Raw genomic sequence first — 21,339 nt, 5'->3', positions numbered from 1 at the left:
CAGGAGGAGCCTAAGATCAAGGCCAGTCTGGGGATTTAGGGTGACATTTTCTCAGATCAATTTTTAAAAAAAGGCTGAGACTGAAGCTCAGTTAAGAGTGGCCCTGGATTCAATCCCCCAGTACTGCAAAAACAAACAGCCAGGCTGTTCCAAGTGACTTATAACTGGACGCTTCCCTAGGCTCTGCGCCTCAAAGCTTCATACGAGGTTCTAGATTTTTCTTATTCTTTTAAATTTGCCAATCCAACCCATTGGATTCTTTAGATCATTGAAATATAGGTTCTATTTTAAGTTGTGATATTATTGCCTATGATAAGAATTTATATATCAAATTAATTGACTAGCCATCACCTTTGGTACTTGCCTCAGGACCTTCTCTCCAATGTTTAAAAACTTTTTTTTTTGCTGACAAAGCCCATTTATGTGGAAGAAGCACATTTTCTAGGTGAGAAGAATGACAGTTTTCAATTCTGATAAAAGGACTTGCCACTTGAGAAAAACATAAGAATTCAAAGCAAAATAGTATAACATTAGTAATTTGAGTCTGTCTAAAACATGTAACCAACTTTATCACATAAATGCAAATTTCAGAAGTCACTGCTCTTTTAAAAGAAGACTGTTAGCCAGGCTTTGTGGTCCATGCTAATCCTAGCACTTAGGAGGCTGAGCCAGGAGGACTGCTGAGTTCGAGGCCAGCCTGGGCTACAAAGTAAATTTAAAGCCAACCTGAACTGCAGAGTGAATACTTGTCTCAGACAAAGAAGACTTCCATCAAATTCACTGAGCAGCTAAATGGACACAGAGTGGTTGTCACTGTGTGAGAAACTACATAGGCTTGTGTATGGTTAGCAGCACGTTTGCCTTAAATTCCATCATTTAAAGGAATCTGGGGAGGAGCTATATTGAAATACTTGAATTGAGACTTAAGACTGGGTTTTACTAGAATACACTGTACAAGAGGAAAACAGAAATATTCTAGATGTATACAAATACCACAAGGGTGTTTCCAAGCTTATTTTATTTATTAACGTCCAAGAATCAAAGGAGATTTCAATATCAAGTAACCGTTTATCAGCAAGTATGCCTAGAGATAATTTTAGAGATCTTTTTAGGGAAGCAGGTACTTTTTTTTTTTTTTTTTTTGGTCCAGGTGATATGGACCCTGGCTAAATCACTGCTATTGAAATCAATCATGTTTTAGGGTAAAATAAACCAAATGAAATATCATCTTCACTATCTCTGTAAGAACACAAGTGAAGATTTACACATAAGTGTTTAAACAGTGGATTATACAGAGCATCCTCTATAGTTTTACACTGGGCTGTCAGACGCAAGGCAAGATCTAGAATTTCTGTGAGAGCAGGGGGCAACACACACACACACACACACACACACTCACACGTGCGCACACATACGCTCACATACACACACACACACACCCAGCACTTTCTTCTGTTTCATTCTTACTCTTTTCCTCAGTTCAGCTGATACTATCAGTCATTCTTCATGAAATAATGCAGGACCATCCTTCCCAAATTATTTAGGGAAAACATTTACAAATAGGTGTATTTAAATAATTTTTATAAATATCAATAAATTCCTTAAGTCCTGCAATGCTTGGAACATGAAAGATATACTTGGGGGGAAGAAAATGCCGATCTAAAGTAGAAAATTTATGAGTTAAAAATCACGACACAGCCAAAATGTTTTCAAATGTTACCTGATAGGTTTTTTCATGAAAACATGATAAAATATTTAAAAGGAGAACACAAAATTTGTTTCTTCCATTTTAAATTCTAGGGCTTAGACTAGATAATAATTATTTTTCAGATCCAAAGTTCTACCATTTCAGTCAACATAACAAGGAGTTAAAATGAGTCTAGTGGTTCATTCAGACCATAAAGGGAAAGAGGCTTTTTGTGAAGTCTGGCAAAGGAGTCGGTTTACAGATCACAAAGGTAAGTCTCAGGGAAGAAAATGACCAAGAATGACGACCCATAGCTGTTCAGGTATCTGCTCATGTCACTGCTTACAAATCGGGCCGCTCATCAAGTATTTTGCATTACTTTCTTTTTATAAGGATACCCATAATCTTAGTCCTGACTCCCACGACTGTTGCTTTAGCAATTATGGAAAAGAACTGAGGAATTTCATTTTGTGAAGATGAGATCCTGAGGATTCAGATATGTCGGTTAAAGGCAGGGACTATAGATGGTGTCAGACTGCCTGAGACACAAGACGGAGAGGAAGAGGCACTGCACAGTTCTTGGGCATCACCACGCAAAGCCCCACCCTGCTACCTGGCCTGCTTCTCATGCCCTGCGGTGTCACTTTTTCATGACTTTCTCCCCTCTGGCAGATAAAGCACATAGTTAGAGGACTAACACTTCAGGGCAACGTTACTTTTCTTTCACGGATTTCTTGCAGAAAAAGCTAACTCCAGGAAATGAGAGTTAGAAGAACAGGCCTGTAACCCTTATTTACCATTGGATCAATCACAACTCACATCCTAGAACTCACTTTATCCCTTGGAGTTCTCCTTCTTGTAAAGCACGATTCAAGCCATAGCCATGCTACAGTCTTGAGCCTGTTAAGGCTGTCTGAAATTTTCAAATTGTTTACTTTACCCCTAGGCAGTATATAATAAAATGAATTCCTCTAAGTCGTCGGAGCATCATGAGGAGAAGGCCCTTCATTATGATTGATGTAAGAATTTCTTACTATCTTTTGGTGTAAAGGAAAAGCCTAAATGTAGTTAATGTGTAAATAACACCATAACAAAGTTCGTTTTAAATGGACACAAAAGAGAAAAAGTTGCTTGTAAGATCGATCCTTCGTGTGAAATTCTAAGGTCTTAAACATTCTTTTTTATATCAATTTTCAAGATTTTATTCATTCTGTGTATGGAAATTGTAGCCAAGATACACATTTCTGTTCCATATGCTACTATGGGTGCCAAAGTTTAGTTTAAGGCTTTTTTTATTTTGATAGCACACCATAGGAAATATACTGTAACCTAGAGCTTTCAATGAAATATTATTCCTGATCTTTCTTGTTAATAATAATAAAAACCTGAATTTTAGGCTGTCTACAAGTTTAGGGAAAAGGTTAAGAAAGGGAAGAAAGAACAACTTACCTTTAAATATGTATAACTCCAGATAAAGCAAAACTAAAAGCTTACCACGATTTTAACAGAAAGGGAATATTCAATATGATGTAAAGTTTCTGCATCCCATTTAAGGAATGCCCTTTACTGATGCTGATAAAATAAATTCATTACTTAGTCATGTTGTTCGTAAGGTAGTCTCATGACACTGGCTCAGAAAATCAAGTATACAGTTAAAGCCATTTGAGACCACCATGTGATGTATAAAAGCACTTATCAACACTTTAGCTTGCTTTAGAAGAATGATCTGTTAAACTTGTGACTTCTATTTAAAAGAATAAACAGGAAAAGTCAACAGTATTAGTTTATCCTTATAAATAGGTTAAGAAGTCATTTATAAGGTGTGTTTAGAAAACTCCTGATGTTAGATACGTGTATAATTCTTATTTTTCAATGTACTTGTGAGCCAAGTAAGTGGTTCATTGATATATGAACTTCAAATGCTTTTAGGCAGATACCTATTAAAAGGTATATAAAATATAAATAGTAATGTATATTTTCAAAACTTTTAAATAAACACAAAGAATATATAGGTGCACATATTATAATTTCAAAGTCGACACTAGCACATACGTTTTTCTTATCTAAATACATAGGAGTACTTCCTATTGAAAGACATGCACCTACAAACACATGGCCATGCATATAACCTTGCTTTCTACCACTTGCAAGAAAGTTAGAATATACAGTATTATACACTGTTTCAACTTAAATCACACGGGGGAGGTAATGACCATGACATTAAAAATTCTGATCTACGAAATAAAAATACAAGGAAATCATTAATCTATAGGTTAAAAACACTGAAGACTGATGGGAAGTTAAAATTTACATTGCTTGTCCCAGTGATCTTGAAAGACAGAGGAGAGAACAGGACTTAGCTGTAAACACTCAGAATGTTTGGTTTGGCAATCAGGAATAGAACTTTTGTAATCTAGCAATGCAGACTACAGACTTAAACCACTGGTGTTTCAGACAGGAGGGAAATGGTGTGGCTGGGGGCAGTCCTCCGCAAGGCAGGGGGTGCTGATGGAGATCTGGATGCCCATCTGGATGGGAGGCGGCGATTTGCTGGCCTTGCAGGACGTAAAAATCCTTTTCCATGTGTGGCTTTCACAGCCATGGATTCCTGGGACATAAAAGAAGGCATTAATCTCACTACACAGCACCAACAAAGGGCGTCATGTACTACAGATCCCAAGCATGGGATCGATGCCTTACGACATTTATGAACAAGAAAACTATGAACAAGAAACTTATGAACTAAAAACTAAACAAGGTTATCTGCCTAATATGTGTAACCTAACGCATCATGTTTTAATAAATTCCATTTTTTTGTGTGTGTGTGCCAGGGATTGAACTCATGACCACCTTGCCAGCAAGGTGCTTACACCACTGAGCTTACACCACCAAACACAAATTCCAATTTTAATATGGATATTATCTCTTTGTAGAAGTATGAATGCAAGAGAAAAATGAAGTAAAATAACCTCAACATGATGGAAGTAGGATGTTTATTAATGGGAAATTTATGGAAGAACTTCCTACTCATCTCAGGTTATTGACTCATTGACTTTTAGAGATCATAAATCAAAAGCAGACAAACCAAATGACTCATTTGACCCTATTTTTTTAAAACAAGGATCACTGATCATGCAAGTATTTCACAAGAGTTTCATTGATTGATTGGCTGATTTTTATTAGTCCATGTGTGCAGTCTACATTCCCTGTGAGGAGTTGGTACACATACACAAAATATCTTAATTCCTTTAAAAAATTCTTTCTCTCCTTTTCCTTCCTTCCATTTCTTAATGTCCTTTCTACTTAAGAAATATTTATCTCTCTGCTTCCTGCTGTCTTTTATTTTGCTCTTTATTTATATTTTGGGTTTCTCATAGAATAAAACCATGTGATATTTAAGCTTATATGTCTGATTTATGAATTAGGTCTCAAGGTGCCTCCATTTTCCTACAAATGACATGACTCACTTGTTTTTCTTTATGGCAGAGTAGTCTCCACTGTGGATAAGCACCACATTTTCTTTATCCACTTATTTGTTTATAGCCTGCTTCCACGACTTAGCTATTATGAATTGTGCTGTTATAAACACAGTATGCAACAATCATAGTACTGTGATGTCTTTAACTGTTTTGGGAATACACATAGAAGGGGAATAGCTTGGTCAAATTATCATTCAAATTATTTCGTGTGTTTAGTGCTGAGGATGAAAATCAGGACCTCATTTATACTAGGCAGGTATACTACCACTAACCTACACCAAAATCCCTAAAACATTTTAATACAATTTCATTCTAATTATTCATAAAAGGTGCTCTCTATATTGGCCATCTTCTGACAAGTGAAAATCTTTCTTTTTTCTTTCTTTCATTTTACTCTCTCTTTCTTTTTATTTTTAAGGAAGAACATCATTTGACACTAACAATTAAGCAATCAAGAAGCTTCCATGTCACTTGCATCTGACTGACTTTCTTAACACATCTGTGCTCTTTGATTTGAGATGGACAGTGTGAATGGATGGACTCAGTTTCTATTATTTCAGTCACAATCTGATAATAACCTGGATCCTTTTTCTATTTGGAGATTTATTTTTAAAATTTATTCTCAAGGGAAAACTAAACAAAGAACAAAGGAAAAATACTCCCAAGAATCTATAGATTTCCTGCTCCAAATCCTAAACGGAAAAAATAAAAATAAAAAAGGATACATTTTGCAATTCTTATTAGTTAGTGAGAATTTTTGTTGCTCAATGTAGACAAGTTTTCATCTCTCTGTCTCCAGCTATATTCCTAGCTAAAGGCTCAATTGAAAAATAAAGAAATATAAATGGAGGCTAATTAATTTTACCCTCTGAAAACAAAGTTTTTGATAAGACGGATGAAACACATATTTGTAAAGAATTTAAAAGACACATTTTTTTTATACCAGAAGGCAATCTGCAAGGTTTAAAATACAGACTATATAAATTTTAGCAACACTGGAAATGTAAGTTCTTGTAATCTTCTGTATGTTTTGTTCTTAAAAACTTACATGCACGAAAATGAATTAGTTTATAGTTTTTTGTTTTAAATATCAATTTCTTTGATCTCTTTTCCTCCTATACTTAATGCAGACTGTATTTTCTTAATTGGACAGGATTTTTTAAAAGGACAATTTAAATATTCACTTTTTGGCAATTGTCAAGCTAGGAATATATGCAAATAAGAATAACCTTTTTCTATATACTATCATTTAGTTCTACAGATAAGAGAACTTTATTTGGTACTGTTTAAAATTTGTATGTTACCAATATTCATGTTATGTGACCAACCCTATGGAATATAATCATATACTAAATATGACTGAACTGGACACATATTTAATAACTACAAAGTCAAAGTTATTTTGACAAATATTTTCTAGATCCTTAAAAACAACTTTTTAAGGAGTAAAGTTACGTAAATCTACAAATTTACATTCTCAACTAAAAAAATAGACAGCAGGTCTTTGATCTTTCCAAAGTTCTTAAATCCACTTACTATATTAATGTCATTTATTCATTTGTTTAAAAAAGTTATAAGGTGCTGGTCCCATTCTTAAAAGCTACATGTTAAGTTCATGTTGAGGTGTATTTATTTGCAAAAGATCTAGGAGCCAAGAAGATGCCAAAACATGTGTCTGCCTTCTATTGATGTGAATGCCCGGGCCACTGAACTGAACCAGAGCCTGTGCGAAACACAGACGCAGTCCCACCGCACGGTGTAGCTTGCTTTCTTACCTCCGTCACCTTTCTGCGATCTACTCCTGGCTTCACTTGCTGTCCCCCGCCCCAAACTGTCCTTGGCTGAAACTCCTGCTCCATTTGAATCCCTTGTAAGCATCGACTTGACGTGGAACTGTCACTGACATCCGTGTCCCACTTGGTCCAATTTTCCCGCACGCATTTAGAGCTCCAAAATGCAGGGCCCGCGGACGTTTCATACGTTTTCAGCAACTTTTCCACGACGCCGTAGTTGGATCTTGGGTCAGCGGATCTTGGTCTGCCAGATAAACTGCTTGGTCTCCAGTCACGCTCCTGAAGCACAGTCCGGTAACCGCCGGAAGGCATCTGTTCCTGCATTTGTCTAGCCAGGCCAGCTGTGGACTTCCCGGTATGATTAACAGGTACATTTTCTGTGGGCTCAGGCACGTAGGTGCTGGTTTTCAGAATATCGGTCACGTTGTCACTGACGGATAGGCCACCTACAGGGGCAGGTGGGGTATCAGAAGGCTTACTATCTTCAGATGATTGTGAGTAGCTTTCATTTTGCCATGCTGCATGACAGTGTGTGTCTGTTCTAAACACAGTTCTGTTAAACTCATCAGTCTTTGTGGCCAGCTTCTCATTCCTTGTAGTCCTTTCAAAGCCACAGGTGAAACTTCCAAGTGGACCACTGCTCTGTGCCACCAAGGAACTACTGTCATTATTTACGGGGAGAACAGGAGATTTTTCAGAGTGATCTGCAAGCACGTTTTCTAACTGTGGCTTGGTTGGGAGAGAGCAGGTATTCTGAAACCGCAAAGCAGAGGGGCTCCTTTTGGCATCTACCTCAAAAGTGCATGGGCTTACGCCAAGTCTAACGCTACCGGGAGCCCTGCTATCTATTTGGATTTCTGGTGTCAAAGAGGAAAACACGACACTATCTTCCAAAGTCTTCCCTTCATCTGGACCCAATGTAGGTATCTCACGCTGCCTCGAAAGAAAAGGAGGACTGCAGCTCCTTCCACCTGGACTCCCACAGGCTGCCCAGCTCTTGTGGTCTACACTTCCCTTCAGTTGCTCTTGGGCTTGTCCGGAATATGAGCTGGGGAAATTTCGAGATGTGCTCCTCGGAGGAGGAACCGGTGGGGTTTCATGTGTTTGCAAATCAACTGCACCAATTCCGCAACTTTTTACAGAGTTGTTTTGGGACACACTGGTACAGCTCAGATTCTTTCCCCGCGTCTGTTTTTCTTTTTCGAAACTGATTGGAAAAATGCACTGGCCATTGTTGATCAAGTGGTTCCCCTGAGGTGCACTGACTGCTTTCGGCGTTTCCTGGAGAAAAGAGTCTGACTTCATCCTAGATAATTGTAAGATGTGATAGCTTAGGGATAGCTTTATTTAAGATTAGTTCCTAAAAAAAACCATGGATGTCTGCTACAGGAAAGGGAGCCACAATTTCCTCAAACACAATCTTTAGGTAAATGTCCTAGTCAAAATCTTCAAGTTCCCTTTATCGTATCACAGGTCAAAGTCAATACTCAGTGTTACATCAAGGCTCTGCCCACCTTGCCTGACCTATGCTTTCCAATCTTTATCATTCTTGATCTTATTTGAAACTTCAGAGTAAATTCTGACTCTCTTGCATTTCTGCTACTGAATTCCTATTTCTGTAACTTTTCTCTTGCCATTTCCTTACCTCCTCTTTGCCTTTAGAATTCTTACTCATTGGGTTAAGCGAGCACAACTTCCTCTTCTTGAATTTGAAACAACAAATAAGTATTAAGACAGAAATCTGAATAAAAGTACAATAAGACATAATCGAATGGAAGGTGTCACCTGAGCTTAAAAAAAGTTTTTTTTTAATAAGTCCCGTAAAAGGCATACAGACAGCATGAACTGTGATAAAAACAGTGAACCCGTTCAAGAAACAATGAGTACTTCAGTATGGGTGGATTTAAAGCAGAGTGGGTTGGACAATGAAAAGTGGGAGAAGTCGTGTCCATGTGTAATGTCCTCGGGAAAAGACTGCAGTGTCTCTGAATTATACAGGAGAGATTTTCAACTTTTTTCTAAAAGCCATCATGTGACAATGTGAGTTTTGAACTAGGTGTTACTTGTGAACAAAAACTGGAAAGTAAGTCTTTTTCTCAGTCTCCAAGTAAAAATCTCAAATATCACATGAATATGGATTCACAAATCAAGCTTAATTGTATTGATAAATATAAGCCATTTATATCTATTCAACTTATAAATGATTAACTAAGTGCAGAGAAATACCTACTACCAAAACAGTAGGGAAAGCTAAATGGGCCAGTGCAGGGCAATATTATGTATAAAATATTGCTGGCTTAGAAAGACCCATTGCAAGTCTGTACAAAAATTCTAAGCTTCCTAGGAGCTAAGGAAAAATGAAGGTGCATACCATCAGTGCTTCTAAGAGAAACATAAGGCTTCTTGAGGAGAGAAACTGACATCAGAATAACCCATATTGATCATGTGAAGACTTCAAAATTAATTTATAATTTGGTTACAACTTATGCTCACAATTACATACTGTTTCTGAATTGAAATAATATTGTGTCAATGTGTATGTGTGAACGTATTTATTTTATTCTGAAAATTACATTAAATATGTCTTTCTCTGTAAATACTAATTGTAGAGAAATAAATTGGGTATAAACTGTTTCAGTAGAACATCAAATATAATTATAATACTACACTCTTAATTTCTGACATAGGTTAAAGTCATACTTAACAGGGTAAGCTGCCTTGTATACTCTTCCACTGGCCAATTACTCAAGATGAAAGAGAACTATGTTAGATATGATATATACATACAGAATGGAATATTACCTAGCACCAAAGAAGAATAAAATACTGTCATCTGTAGCAAAGTGAATGGACCTGATGGACATCCTATGAAGTAGCATAAATGAGACAACAGAAAGAAAAGTATCACCTGACAAGTATCACACCTTCTCTCTTACATGTTGAAAGAAACAGAAAGATGACTGAAAGTGGAAGAATCACCAGGTGCTGGGAGGGGTGCAGAGAGGAGAAGAGGAGGAGGAGGAGGAGGAGGGAGAAGAGTGCATGCAGATGATCAAGGCAGGATGCAGATGTGGATGGGAACATCACAGCACATACGGTTAATTCATCTAGCTAATGTGCCAATATTTTTAGTAATAATTCCAAATCTTCCAGAGAGTCAGGTGTGCAAACACTACTATGAAACATAAAGCAAAGTTTTTTCCTTTAAAAAATAAAATAAAGTTAAGAGAATGATACAAGAGGACATATCTTAATTTTTAAAGGAAGGTTTACTAAACTGATTACCATGAGAATAAAGTCCTCTTGGTCATAAAATTGTACAGTGAATTGAAGATTTAAAAATCAGTGAACAGCAAAGTGCACCATTGAAGTGTCTACCTCTACCCGACACATACATTTTATTTATTTATATTTATTTACATATATATTTTAATAACTCATTAATTATCACTCACAAAATGGAAGGAAGAAGCAAGTAATACTGTTTGGATTTCCCTAAAATAAGTGTAGAGGCCCATCTTACCTTCTGTGGCTAGACCGCTTTCGGATTTCCTCTTGAAAGCTGCACAGCTCTTCGCTAACTCTGGCAAGTTCTTCAAGAGCCTTTATACAGAGAGGCAAGAGCGGGTTAGCACCCTGAAACGCAAGCGTCTGAGAAACAGTTCACAGCCATGTCGTCTACTCACTGTGTGGAGGGCCCCAGAGCAGCTCTTCCTCTCCTCTTCTGAAGTCCCAAGACCAGGTAGAGCCTCATGGCCCTTTTGTTTGCCTGTAGCCAACAGGTCTATGAATCCTACTTTTGATTTCTTTGGCAGCTTTTGTCCTTTACACAGTGCGTTTTCTTCATCCAGTAAGCTCTGCCCTGTCCCGTGTTTCCCTTCCCAGGCACTGCTGTGGTCCATCTCTGTGAGTTCACACTGTCCTGAGCTGGGCTCATTTGGAGGAGGCGCCAACATTTCACTCCCAATGCCCGTCTCATGATCGAGACCGAGGACTTTAGCACCTTCACCCCTGTTGATTTTCCTCCGAAGCTTTACTTCATGGCAAAGCTGCATGAAAACAAAATGAAAACTCGTTTGCCATAGTTGACTTTGCCCGTGCTTTTTATAACCACGCACACCACTCTTGGGATCTCTGTGCCACATTACCTTATGCTGTCCTGACTCCAAATAGTACTTTGTACCTATGGATCAGCTGTAGCCACCTTGGCGAACCACAAAGACTACTTTTGGTAGGGCAGTGCACTGATGCTGAATTCTGTATTGTGGACAGAAAGTCAACTCAATAAAAGTAAAAGAAACCTGTATCTCTATATGGAGGTGCAGAAGCACTGTCACAAAATCAGAAAGACCTGAATCAATTCATGGGCATGCTCTCTAATCGCTTCAGAAAGAGTCAAGTGCTTAACTTACACTAAATTCATGTTTTTAAAACATATGGCCTTCTTTCTATGCCAACATTTAAGTGCCTAAATAGCAGATAAGCTCACGTAATAAGCCAATTTATTCTGCTCCCTAAATATGCAATTGGTCATCAGAAAATGTGTCCTTTGGTTGGTCGATTACACTGGGGAGGTCGACAGATTACTGAGATGTTTTTGATGCCAAGGATATACACATCTAAAGAAAGTTTCTCACTCAGGTTAAAGCAAATGTGACAACAGAGTCTTAAAGCTTTGATTATCTATTTACCTGAGTTAAAGGGGATCCTAAATTATTTCTTGGTGAGATTGTCATGTTGCAGACTCAGCTCTCTCCCAGAGGGAGGAAAGTAATTTTCTCTTTAGACTTCAGTTTTGGGAAAGCTTGTTAATTTCCAAAAAGGCTTTCAGGTATATGTTAACACAAACGACTCTGCACTTCACAGCCAGTCAGCATCTACATAACATGTACTGTTATTCAAAGACTATAAGGAAAAATATATTGGCACTTGATATGTACCTGAGACTCAGTGGAGAAAAGCATTAAACATAGTTGATGCCTGAAAGTTACACAGTGATTTATTTTCTTAGTACTTTTGAATTTGTAAGTGGTCACTGCATAAGGTGGGTCAAGACAGCATCAAACAACAGCTGTGAATCAACAGTTTCTGTAGCATTATTTATACCAAGCTGCCATGTGTGATGTGGCTTCGGCTCACCTTGAGGGATATTTTAAAAAGAAACTCTACAACATGGCATGTTAGATCTAAGGGTAAAGTTGATGCTGCTGCCCTTTTTTGGAGAAAGCATGGGTGAAAACAAATGGTTTTGGTTTTAGAACAAGAGGGAAAAGTGCTATTCCTGGGAAATAGTTGGCTATTGTCTTCTGAATATAGAGAAATATGCACGGCACAATTTTGGTGTTAATTACTAGAAAGACAGTATCACTGGCTGCATTTAACATAAATCATTGCTGTGGTCTCCAACTCATCTTTCTATTTTTGTACTGCAGCCTGTAAAAAGGTATCTTTTAGACACATACACACACACACACACACAAACACACCTACACACGTGCACATGCACATTGCCAGTACTTATGTACTGAAAAAAATCCATGGATATTTCATGTAAGCACATTATCTATACATATTTCCAGCTATGCAGCTGTCTATCACAGGCAGAAAAACATAACAACATAACAGCTACTTTCTCATACAGTGAAAAGCATTGCAGCCCTTTCTGTTGCCCTGAAGTAGGAAGAGACAGTATAAGTTATGACCTAACTAAAGCTAATTGATAAGATTAGTATTTACCACATATTGTGTCTATAGTTAGCAGAATAATTATTGAACAACTGCAAATTTAACCCATCAGCAGATTATTTTAGCTACATGACTTAAGAAATGAACTAAACCAATCCTGCATCAGGTAATTCATTCACTGGATGTTAAAATGATCCAACATTGTTACCAACTGGACCTTCCAAACCTTTGGGGACCAACAATCCAGGACTAAGTCAGTATCTGACTGAGTTAAAGTGTTAGAGTCTGAATTATTGATCCAGACATCTCCTTATGATTCTGTCTCCGTCTCTGGATGCAGAGGGGCATTAAAGGGACAAGTAGACAGACAAACAAACAAACAAAAATCCAAATACTGGGGATGGGGATTTAGCTCAGTAGTGTAAGAGCCTGCCTGGCAAGTGTGAGGTCATGAGTTCGATCCTCAGTATCAAAAAACAAAAACAAAAAACCAAAAAGGGACAAGTGGAACACATTTTCCAAATTATGAAGGGACAAGAAGTGGATATGTCATTTAATCTCTGATCACACACAAAAGGTCTGCCTTTTCTTTCTTCTTTTGTTTTGGCTGGCAAAATTTGTCTATCTTTATTTTATTCATAAGCAGCTGGTTGTCAGTAAGAAAAAAATGTTTCCATTATAAATATTGAAAACATTCATTTTTACTGCCTGCAAATAAAGGCCAAGGAAAGGGACATAAAACCACATGAGTCAATGTTGTGGATTTACCAGAATAAAGTGAGGTAAGTATAAATATTCCCCAGCGAGTTTGAATACATGACTATGCAAATGCTTGAATGAAAGAGTCTATGCCTGACAGACTAAGAGATAATATAAGGGAATATAATGGTGGAATCAGTCATGACATGTCATTTTTGACAAACTCTTTTCTAATAAATGTAGCATACCTTGTCAGAAAAAATATCTACTGCCATTTTGTTTGATATATCACACTTTTTGATTATACTGAGATATATAATGTATAATTTCCTTTGCTACATTTTACTCGTAAATCTGCTCAGGAAATCTGTATTCTAATGCCCAATTATAATTTTTCTAGTATATTTACCACAAATTATGTATTTCCTGCATTTCTACTCAGATGCCCTGGTATTAATGAGCATATGCAGACTGCATAGAACATTTGATACCAAACTTCTCCATCCTGAAAATAATACACCACTGCATTCTAGAGCGATGTGCCAAGGTCTTGACTTTCAGGCAATGCTACAGGATGAGCATGGTCCCTAAGATGCCACCGGGCAAGGCTATGTTATTTTTGGTCTGGTAAATGTCACTGACACATGTGTCTCTTCAGTGGAATAAAGGGCATAAAAGTGGTTTCCAAAACAAAACAAACACCAACAGAATTTTCATTCTGAGTTTGAACTTTACAATACATTCATAATAAATCAACACGTACCTCTTCTATCTTCTTCTGCATGATTTTCCATTGACTTTCCCATTCCTTCCTTTCACTGTCAAACTGGTCCAGTAATTCCATCTTTTCCTTATGCCAGTTAGGCTCTGTGTTCTCCCACTGCTTTTGCAGGTCCATGGTAACTGTGCGAGGGTCAGTGGAGAAGTGTTTCTGCTGGTCTCTGCTTTCTCTCCACCAGTTCCTGAAGCTTGGAGTTGTTTTATTTGAAGCAGTCACTTGCCTTTAAAGTAAAGCCTAATGTAAACATAAGAAAAAAAAAACATAAGAGAAAGCCCCACTTTGTGTGCTTTCCAAAAACATATTTGGTCATTTCGTCACGAGCTGCTGACATAAACTATAGGAAAACTGGATTCAAAAGAGGAGATGACAACAATCTGCTTAAGAAGAAATGAATACAGTTAATAATCACTATTCTCTTAAGATTTTTTTCCCTGTTTGGAGAGAACGCTGCAAAAATTATAACAGATAAGATGCTTCAATGTACATGTGCATGTTAACATTCCTTTACTGATCTAATCAAAAGATGGAATACGTTATGGATATGTAAGAGTTTAAACAGGAAGTTTGACTGTACACTCATAGATATGTGACTGAATAACTCCTGCTGTTCTGAGGCAGGGCTGGCCTAGAGTCTCAGCTTTGTCTTCAGGGTGCAAATCGATGGCAAATGTTATTCCTACACCAGCCAGGACTCTAAGCTGGGGGTCAACTCAGGAAATCAATGCATGGGCAAGAAACCAATCCACATCATCAAAAATCATTATTTTATTTCAATGAATAAAATCTAAATTCATCAAAACTGCCCTGTGAGACATATATTAAAATTAAGTAGTGTTCTATTTTCCTTCCAATGATAATATATGAATGATAATCTGTGTTGGACATTGAATAGAAAGAATAAATGAAAAATTTTGTTTAGTTGCCAGAGAATCTTCTTATTGTGGTGACTAAAATAATTAGGTTGCTAACCTTTGGGGTATGTACAATTAGGGTCTGAAAATACAATTTAAAACACCAATGTCAATCATCAGGATGCTTGCTTCCTGCAGGCAGCCAGCAAAGGCAGGCAGAAATAGCCAGACCCACCCCTGCATGCCCGCCGCCATGGGATGCTTGCTTTCCTCAGGAGGGACAAACAGCCAGATATGCCCCATGCACCTGCAGGCTGCCACTGGAGATGGAGCTTCCTGTGGGCATCCAAAGTGGGCTGGCTAGGAGAATTAAACATGGCCTCGTGTGCCTGCTGCCATCTGGGGAGTCTTGGTGTAGCCATGCAGGCCAAGAGGAGCAGCAGCCCCACCATTACATAATCATGGCCATTGGAGAAGCCTCATTGTACTGCATGGGTCTGGAGAAGCCTACCCCATCCCCCACTTCCTCCTCGGAAACATGGGTTCTCCGAAACCCAGGTGCCTGCCCATTCCCTGACACTGAGGAGAGGCAGCCAACATGGGAAGTGCGGCCCAACCAGCTTGTCAGGAGGAACTCAGGAGAATGTCAAGGTGAAGGAGCAAAAGGCAACCTCTGACCTCCAGCCCATACAAAACAAGCCTGGGAGAAACAAGACATGGGGGAAAAAATGGAAGTCACACATCTGCAATCTCTTAAGAGGATAGCAACCGAAGTAAAGAACTGCATAAGGCTGTAAAAGTTATTGGATCAGAAATAATGTCTCAGGTAAAATAAGAAACCACAAACATAATGATAGAATTGCTGAGCACATCTAAAGAAGACATAGGTAAGACAGAGAAGCATAGGAAAATGATGGAAACATAGAATGAACAATAGAGGAAGGAATTACAAGGCATGAAACAGATTCAAAGAGATATTTAGGAAATTTAAAACTCCACTGAAAGCTGGAAAAAACAGTTGGAAGAGACTGAAGATAGGCTTTCAGACCTTAAAGACAGGATTGCAGCTAGACTGTGGAAGAAATGATCTCTTAAAAATAATAAGGAACCAGCAAATAACAATTCAATGGCTGCAAGGCAATGCAATGAAAAATAATTTAAGAATGATAGGTGTCAGCAAAGAAGCAGAGGTCAACATAAATGACCTAAAAAGACTATTTACAGAAGTAATAGTAGAAAACTTCCCAAACATGGGAAAAGGACCTGGTATACAGATTACAAGGCATCTCAACTCCAATTAACCATAACCAAGATAAATCTACACTCATACATACAATAATCAAACTCCCAGAAATTCAGCACAAGAACAGAATATTAAGGCTGTTAGAAAAAAGCAGATTGCCTACAAGGGCAAACCCATCAGAATCATGACAGACTTCTCAGCACAAACCCTTAAGTCAAGACGAGCTTAAAGTGAAGTTTCTGAAAGAAACTTCTGAAAGAAGTTCTGAAAGAAAACAACTTCAAATCCAGATTGATGTACTCTGCAAAACTATCTTTCAGAATTAATACTTCCATGACAAAGTACAACTGAAGGAATTCATGACCACCAAACCAACCTACAAAGAGCATGGAAGGATGTTCTAGAGAGGCATAAAGATAATCACACTTGCAAGAACAGCAGCAGAGGGGGATCACTGAATGGGGCAGACAATTGAATGGAGAGGAAAACAAGGGAGGCAACAGCAGTAAAAAAATCATGGCAGAGACAAGCCAGAGCATGTTGGTCATAAGCATTAATGCAGATGCCAATAATAAGAAACACAGGCAGAGTGGATCAAGAGACAGGACCCATCAATACACTGTATACAAGAAACACATTTAACATGAAAGGAAATTCATAGACTGAAAGACAATGGAGAGGAAACAATGCTCCGTGTGACAGGAAACCAGAAAAAAGCTTGCTTATCACCACTGAATGGCTAAGAAATATATGGCATTTTCATACAATGGAGAGCTACTCAGCTATAAAGTAGGGTAATCTTGAGGCTCTTGCAGTAAATGGATGCAACTGGAGGTCATGCTTATGGGTGAAATGGTTTGGACTCATTTGGGTAAACATCATGTTATCTTCCTATCATCAAAAATTGAAGAAGTTAGTGGGTCCCAAAATGTACAGTAGATATTGTGAAAGTGATAGGGGAAGAAACATCTAAAAAAGGAAGGTGGTAACCATTGTTAATTTTCTATGATCTTGTTTTGAGTTCTTGTATCATTTTCATTGTTTTGTTAGATATGGTTTTATCCTGTTATGTTTTATTTGATTTTATTATATCTGATGCTATGGGAAACTCTTTTGAAGATAACAGATATTATAGTATCCATTGCCGATTTCGTATTACCAGGTTTTGAAGGCCTGTAACACTTCCGTTATTTTGATCGGTTTTATTGCTTTTGTTTGATTTTATTATAGCCGATGGTATGCGCAGCTATTTTGAAGAAAAGAAGATATTATGATAGCCATTGTTGATCTCCCATCATCTTGATTGAATTCCTGTATCACTCTCATTGTTGTTTTCACTGGCTTCAATCTGTTTTATTTTGTTCAGTTTTATTCTCTTTAAAATAAAAAATAAAACACCAAAGAATCCACAGAATAGTTAATAACATTAAGTGACATACTAAATGCAAAGAAGTGTTAGACATTTAAAAAAAATTGTTTTGGCTTTGTGAGATAGAGTCCCATTCTGCATTTCAGGCTGGCTTTGAGCTCACTACACAGCCCAGGTTGGCCTCACACTCACAATCCTGCCTCAGCTGTCCAAGTGCTGGGATTCAGCCATGTGCTACCATCCCCAGCTGATCTATCTTCCTTCCTTCCTTCCTTTTTTTTCTCTTCCCTTCCATTTTTCTTTTTTTGAAAAGTCTTGCTTTGATTTAAACTGAAGATAATTTTTATTAAATCATGTATCTTTTCAGTGGCTATAAAAGCAAATTTTAAAATGCATAAACCTGTTTAAAATAATTGTGACTGTAAGAAATTGAGGACTGGGGGAGCAGCTCAGTGGTAGCATGTGTGCTTAGTGTGTACAAGATCCTGTGTTCAATTTCTAGTACAGAAAAAAATTACAACTCTTCAGTAGCTAACAGGTTACCAAAATACCGTAACTTACTTACATCCACTCATGCAAATTATGGGTAAAGTTTCCAACAAGTAATATACATACCATGGATGCTAATACTGTAACATTACCTCTGCAAAAACAGGCAGTGAGCAGTTTTGTATTCATAGAATAGAGAGGCATATTCATATCCTCAAAATTAGATATACATCATCAAAACCTAATCTTACTTTTGTCAAACTGTTCTGAACACACACATTGGAAAGAGAAATGGTTTTGAACACAGACATCTATTTTTAAACTGCACACTATCAATGAATTACAAGCCTTATGAGCATTAAAAAGTGTACCCTAATAATACTGAGATCACCATAAAATGAACTTCACTCTTAGCAGACAAGCACAGAGCTCTCTATGTTCCCAAACTATTCCCTAGGGACACTGGTACTTTTCACCACCTTTTTCACCCAATATCATGATTAATTCAAGAAACTAAGTAATTCCACACAGCTACAAAGATGCTATCGTGTCTTATTCTCTTAGCCATGCTTATTTCTAACTTCAGTCTCTCTCCTGTGCCATTCTTTCTTCTGTTCCCCTCCACCCTTACATTTGATAGCCATAGCACTTGGCATAATAAATGGAAACAAAGGCCTAATCAAATGAAGATAATAAAGAATTTACAGAACCTTGTTTTTTCTTTGTTTTGGTTACTCCAGTGTTCACTGAGCCCCATTACCTAGTAATCTTTTACGTTTGTCTAACATCCATTCCCAGGGTGTTCTGTCTGTGCTTATTTTGAGGTTGGCCGACTACTTTAAAACTCTATCAATTGTGAACCGAAGCTGCTTTGCTGACTCAAAGTCACCAGGCAATGGAATTTCTTAGGAAGATTGAAGTCGCTTGAAATATCAAGAGACAGCCTCAGATTTAACCAAAGAAGTCATAAAAACAGTGCACACTAATTATGAGAGTTCCGGATAAAAGATGCTATGATATTCCATGTCTTAGGCCAAAAAGGAAAGGTTTAGAAATCATAGTTTTCGTATAATTATAATGGAACAAATGATTCCAATTTTGTTTTCTATTCAACTCTTCTTGAACCACTTCTCTACTAGTTTAAAAAGTGCCGGAACCTCTCTTTTTTGTCTACCACAGGATCATCCAAAAATACACTAAGTCTTGCTTTTGGTGAGAGAGCTCCGCGGAGCCCAGGTAGCATTCCTTGAATCCCGCGCGGATCTGCAAAGCCAAACTCTTCACTCACTTTGGAGAAGGGCCAAGGTGCAGAGCTTCCCCTCTCCAGGGCCAGAGCCATTCCTGCTGCCAGAAAATGCAGTGGTTCAGGATCAAAGGAAGGCTTTGCAAGAAAACTTCTGTAGAGCAGTATCTGGCAATTCGGGGGCAGAGGATTTGGTTTGCCTTTCTAAGCATTTCAGTCTTGTCATAAATGTAAAGATCAAGTGTAATAAAGCTGAATATATGACCACTTCCTCTTGTAAGATTAAAGGGGAGCAGAGGATTGTCTAGAAGTTTCTGTGAGACAGAATGCTTTAAAAAAGTGTCTAAACTGCATGGATCAAAATGAATGCTTTATAAATGCCTGGTCCTTTGTTTAGTCCTTCTTTTTCTCTCCCCTCTTCTCTTCTTCTGTATCCTTTTGTATTTGTCTGGTGTCATACTACTTTAATTTTTTTAAATTGGAAGATGGAACGAAGTAAGTCTCATAGTGTAAAGGCCCCTCTGGTCTCTGTAGTTTTCTTTTGCCTTAGTATTTTTCAAGTATTTTTAGAGACACGTAATGTTACATATTTAGGGAGAAATTTTTGTTAGTAAAATATTAAATGTAAATCTTATATAAAGTTGCTTTGGTTGTAATTCTAAATTAAGTCGTTTTAAAAACTGCAAACTTTGTTAGGGACAGAATGTCCTGTGATGAGAATTTATGGGGTAAAATGGATCTGCAGATTTAAAAATGAAGTTTTAGTGTCCCCACTGAGGAAAATACAAAAGTTCTCTTTGTTCCTAGTCCTCTTGTTTCTTCCCACAGATCCTGGCATCTACGTGGGAGAGAAGGCTCATTGTGTCCCTCCCGCAAATATCTATCTGCTCTCCACTCCATTTTAATCTTTCCAGAATTTCATTCAGAATTAAAATTTATTAGAGCAAATGTAAAAGGACAGAGTGAGCAGCACAGGCTCTTCCCCTCATCTTGCCAAACTAACATTACATAATCCCTTTGAACCAACTTCTGCTCTCCAGGGCTCTACACCAAGAAATTGAGAGTGATTTTGTAAGTGTGGTGCTGGAGTGAATGGCTTTGCAAGCCTCTTAGTCCTACCCCGGAGGCTGGATCTAAGGGCAACAGGGATTTCATGTAGTAATTTTCATCCCCTGATCTGCCTCCGTTCGGCTGCCCCTGCACCTCTGCCCTCCCTTCCTGACATGCTTGGTGATCACCATTTCAGCACATCTCATTCACTGAGGAAGGCAGGATTCCAGCCAAACCAAATGGTCTTCAGAGAGGTCACTCCACCGCTGCTTCTCTCTTTGGAGATTGTGTTCAGGTTTGATGCTTGTTTTTTTGATTTTCTATTTCTTTTTTCCTAACCATTCCACTTTTCATACAACTGAAGGTTTGTCATTTATCACAGGTTGTACATCTCAGTAGGAACATGATGCACAGCAGGTACTGCCAGTCTCAAAATTTCTAAAGAAACCATTTGGCCTGAAGATGCTTTGCTTCTTGGGAACTTTGAGAGATTAGGAATTCCCACACCTACACCTAGCTGAGAATTGCATCACTGGCTTCCGAAATTCTCTACCTCTCTTTCCAAGCTATTATAAATCCTTTGCCTCATTTCCACTGATTAACAGATCTCCTCCCTCTGTTGTTCAGTAAGCATATTTTTTCAGAGACCATCCAGATTTGATTCAGTTACAGGGAAAAATGGATTTTTAAAAAAAAAGGATTGCTTTTTATTGCTATTTCAGCACATTCTTCCAATTCCAACAAGGTCAAAGAGACACAATCACTTGCAAGTGGAAAGCAAGCAACTGAGTTTCTCCATAATTATCATTTCTTTCCTTGTTGTCTCTCCAGTTATTTACTCAAAGTACAAAGTGTCCAAGCTAGAGGCATCCCCGTTTTACTTTTCTTAACAATACAATATAAGCATTGATAAAAGCTTTTGGCTTGGGTAAGCACATGTCCCAAATGCCGGACAGAAGATAACAGTGGT

The 21,339-nt window shown here is 37.9% G+C and overlaps 1 protein-coding gene across 3 annotated transcripts in view; it reads right to left on the bottom strand.

The window, feature by feature from the left end:
- Nucleotides 1-1,001: 1,001 nt before the first annotated feature.
- Nucleotides 1,002-21,339, bottom strand: part of Kiaa0408 (KIAA0408 ortholog) — a 32,246-nt gene continuing 11,908 nt past the window's right edge. For all 3 annotated transcript variants that reach the window (XM_023564544.2, XM_063232893.1, XM_013151055.3), the window contains 5 exons: nt 14,107-14,358; nt 10,646-11,008; nt 10,483-10,562; nt 6,942-8,265; nt 1,002-4,295 (listed from right to left, as the gene is read on the bottom strand). In XM_023564544.2, the coding sequence (XP_023420312.2) occupies nt 4,122-4,295; nt 6,942-8,265; nt 10,483-10,562; nt 10,646-11,008; nt 14,107-14,241 (2,076 nt within the window). In that variant the 5' untranslated portion in view covers nt 14,242-14,358 and the 3' untranslated portion in view covers nt 1,002-4,121. The remainder of the gene's footprint in view (nt 4,296-6,941; nt 8,266-10,482; nt 10,563-10,645; nt 11,009-14,106; nt 14,359-21,339) is intronic.

The sequence above is a fragment of the Cavia porcellus genome, unplaced genomic scaffold (genome assembly GCF_034190915.1).
Source record: "Cavia porcellus strain 051 isolate PalLab524CR breed Dunkin Hartley unplaced genomic scaffold, mCavPor4.1 scaffold_22, whole genome shotgun sequence".
Taxonomy (NCBI): domain Eukaryota; kingdom Metazoa; phylum Chordata; class Mammalia; order Rodentia; family Caviidae; genus Cavia; species Cavia porcellus.
The sequence above is the reverse complement of the archived record's forward strand: the minus strand, read 5'-3'. Positions and strand labels throughout refer to the sequence as shown.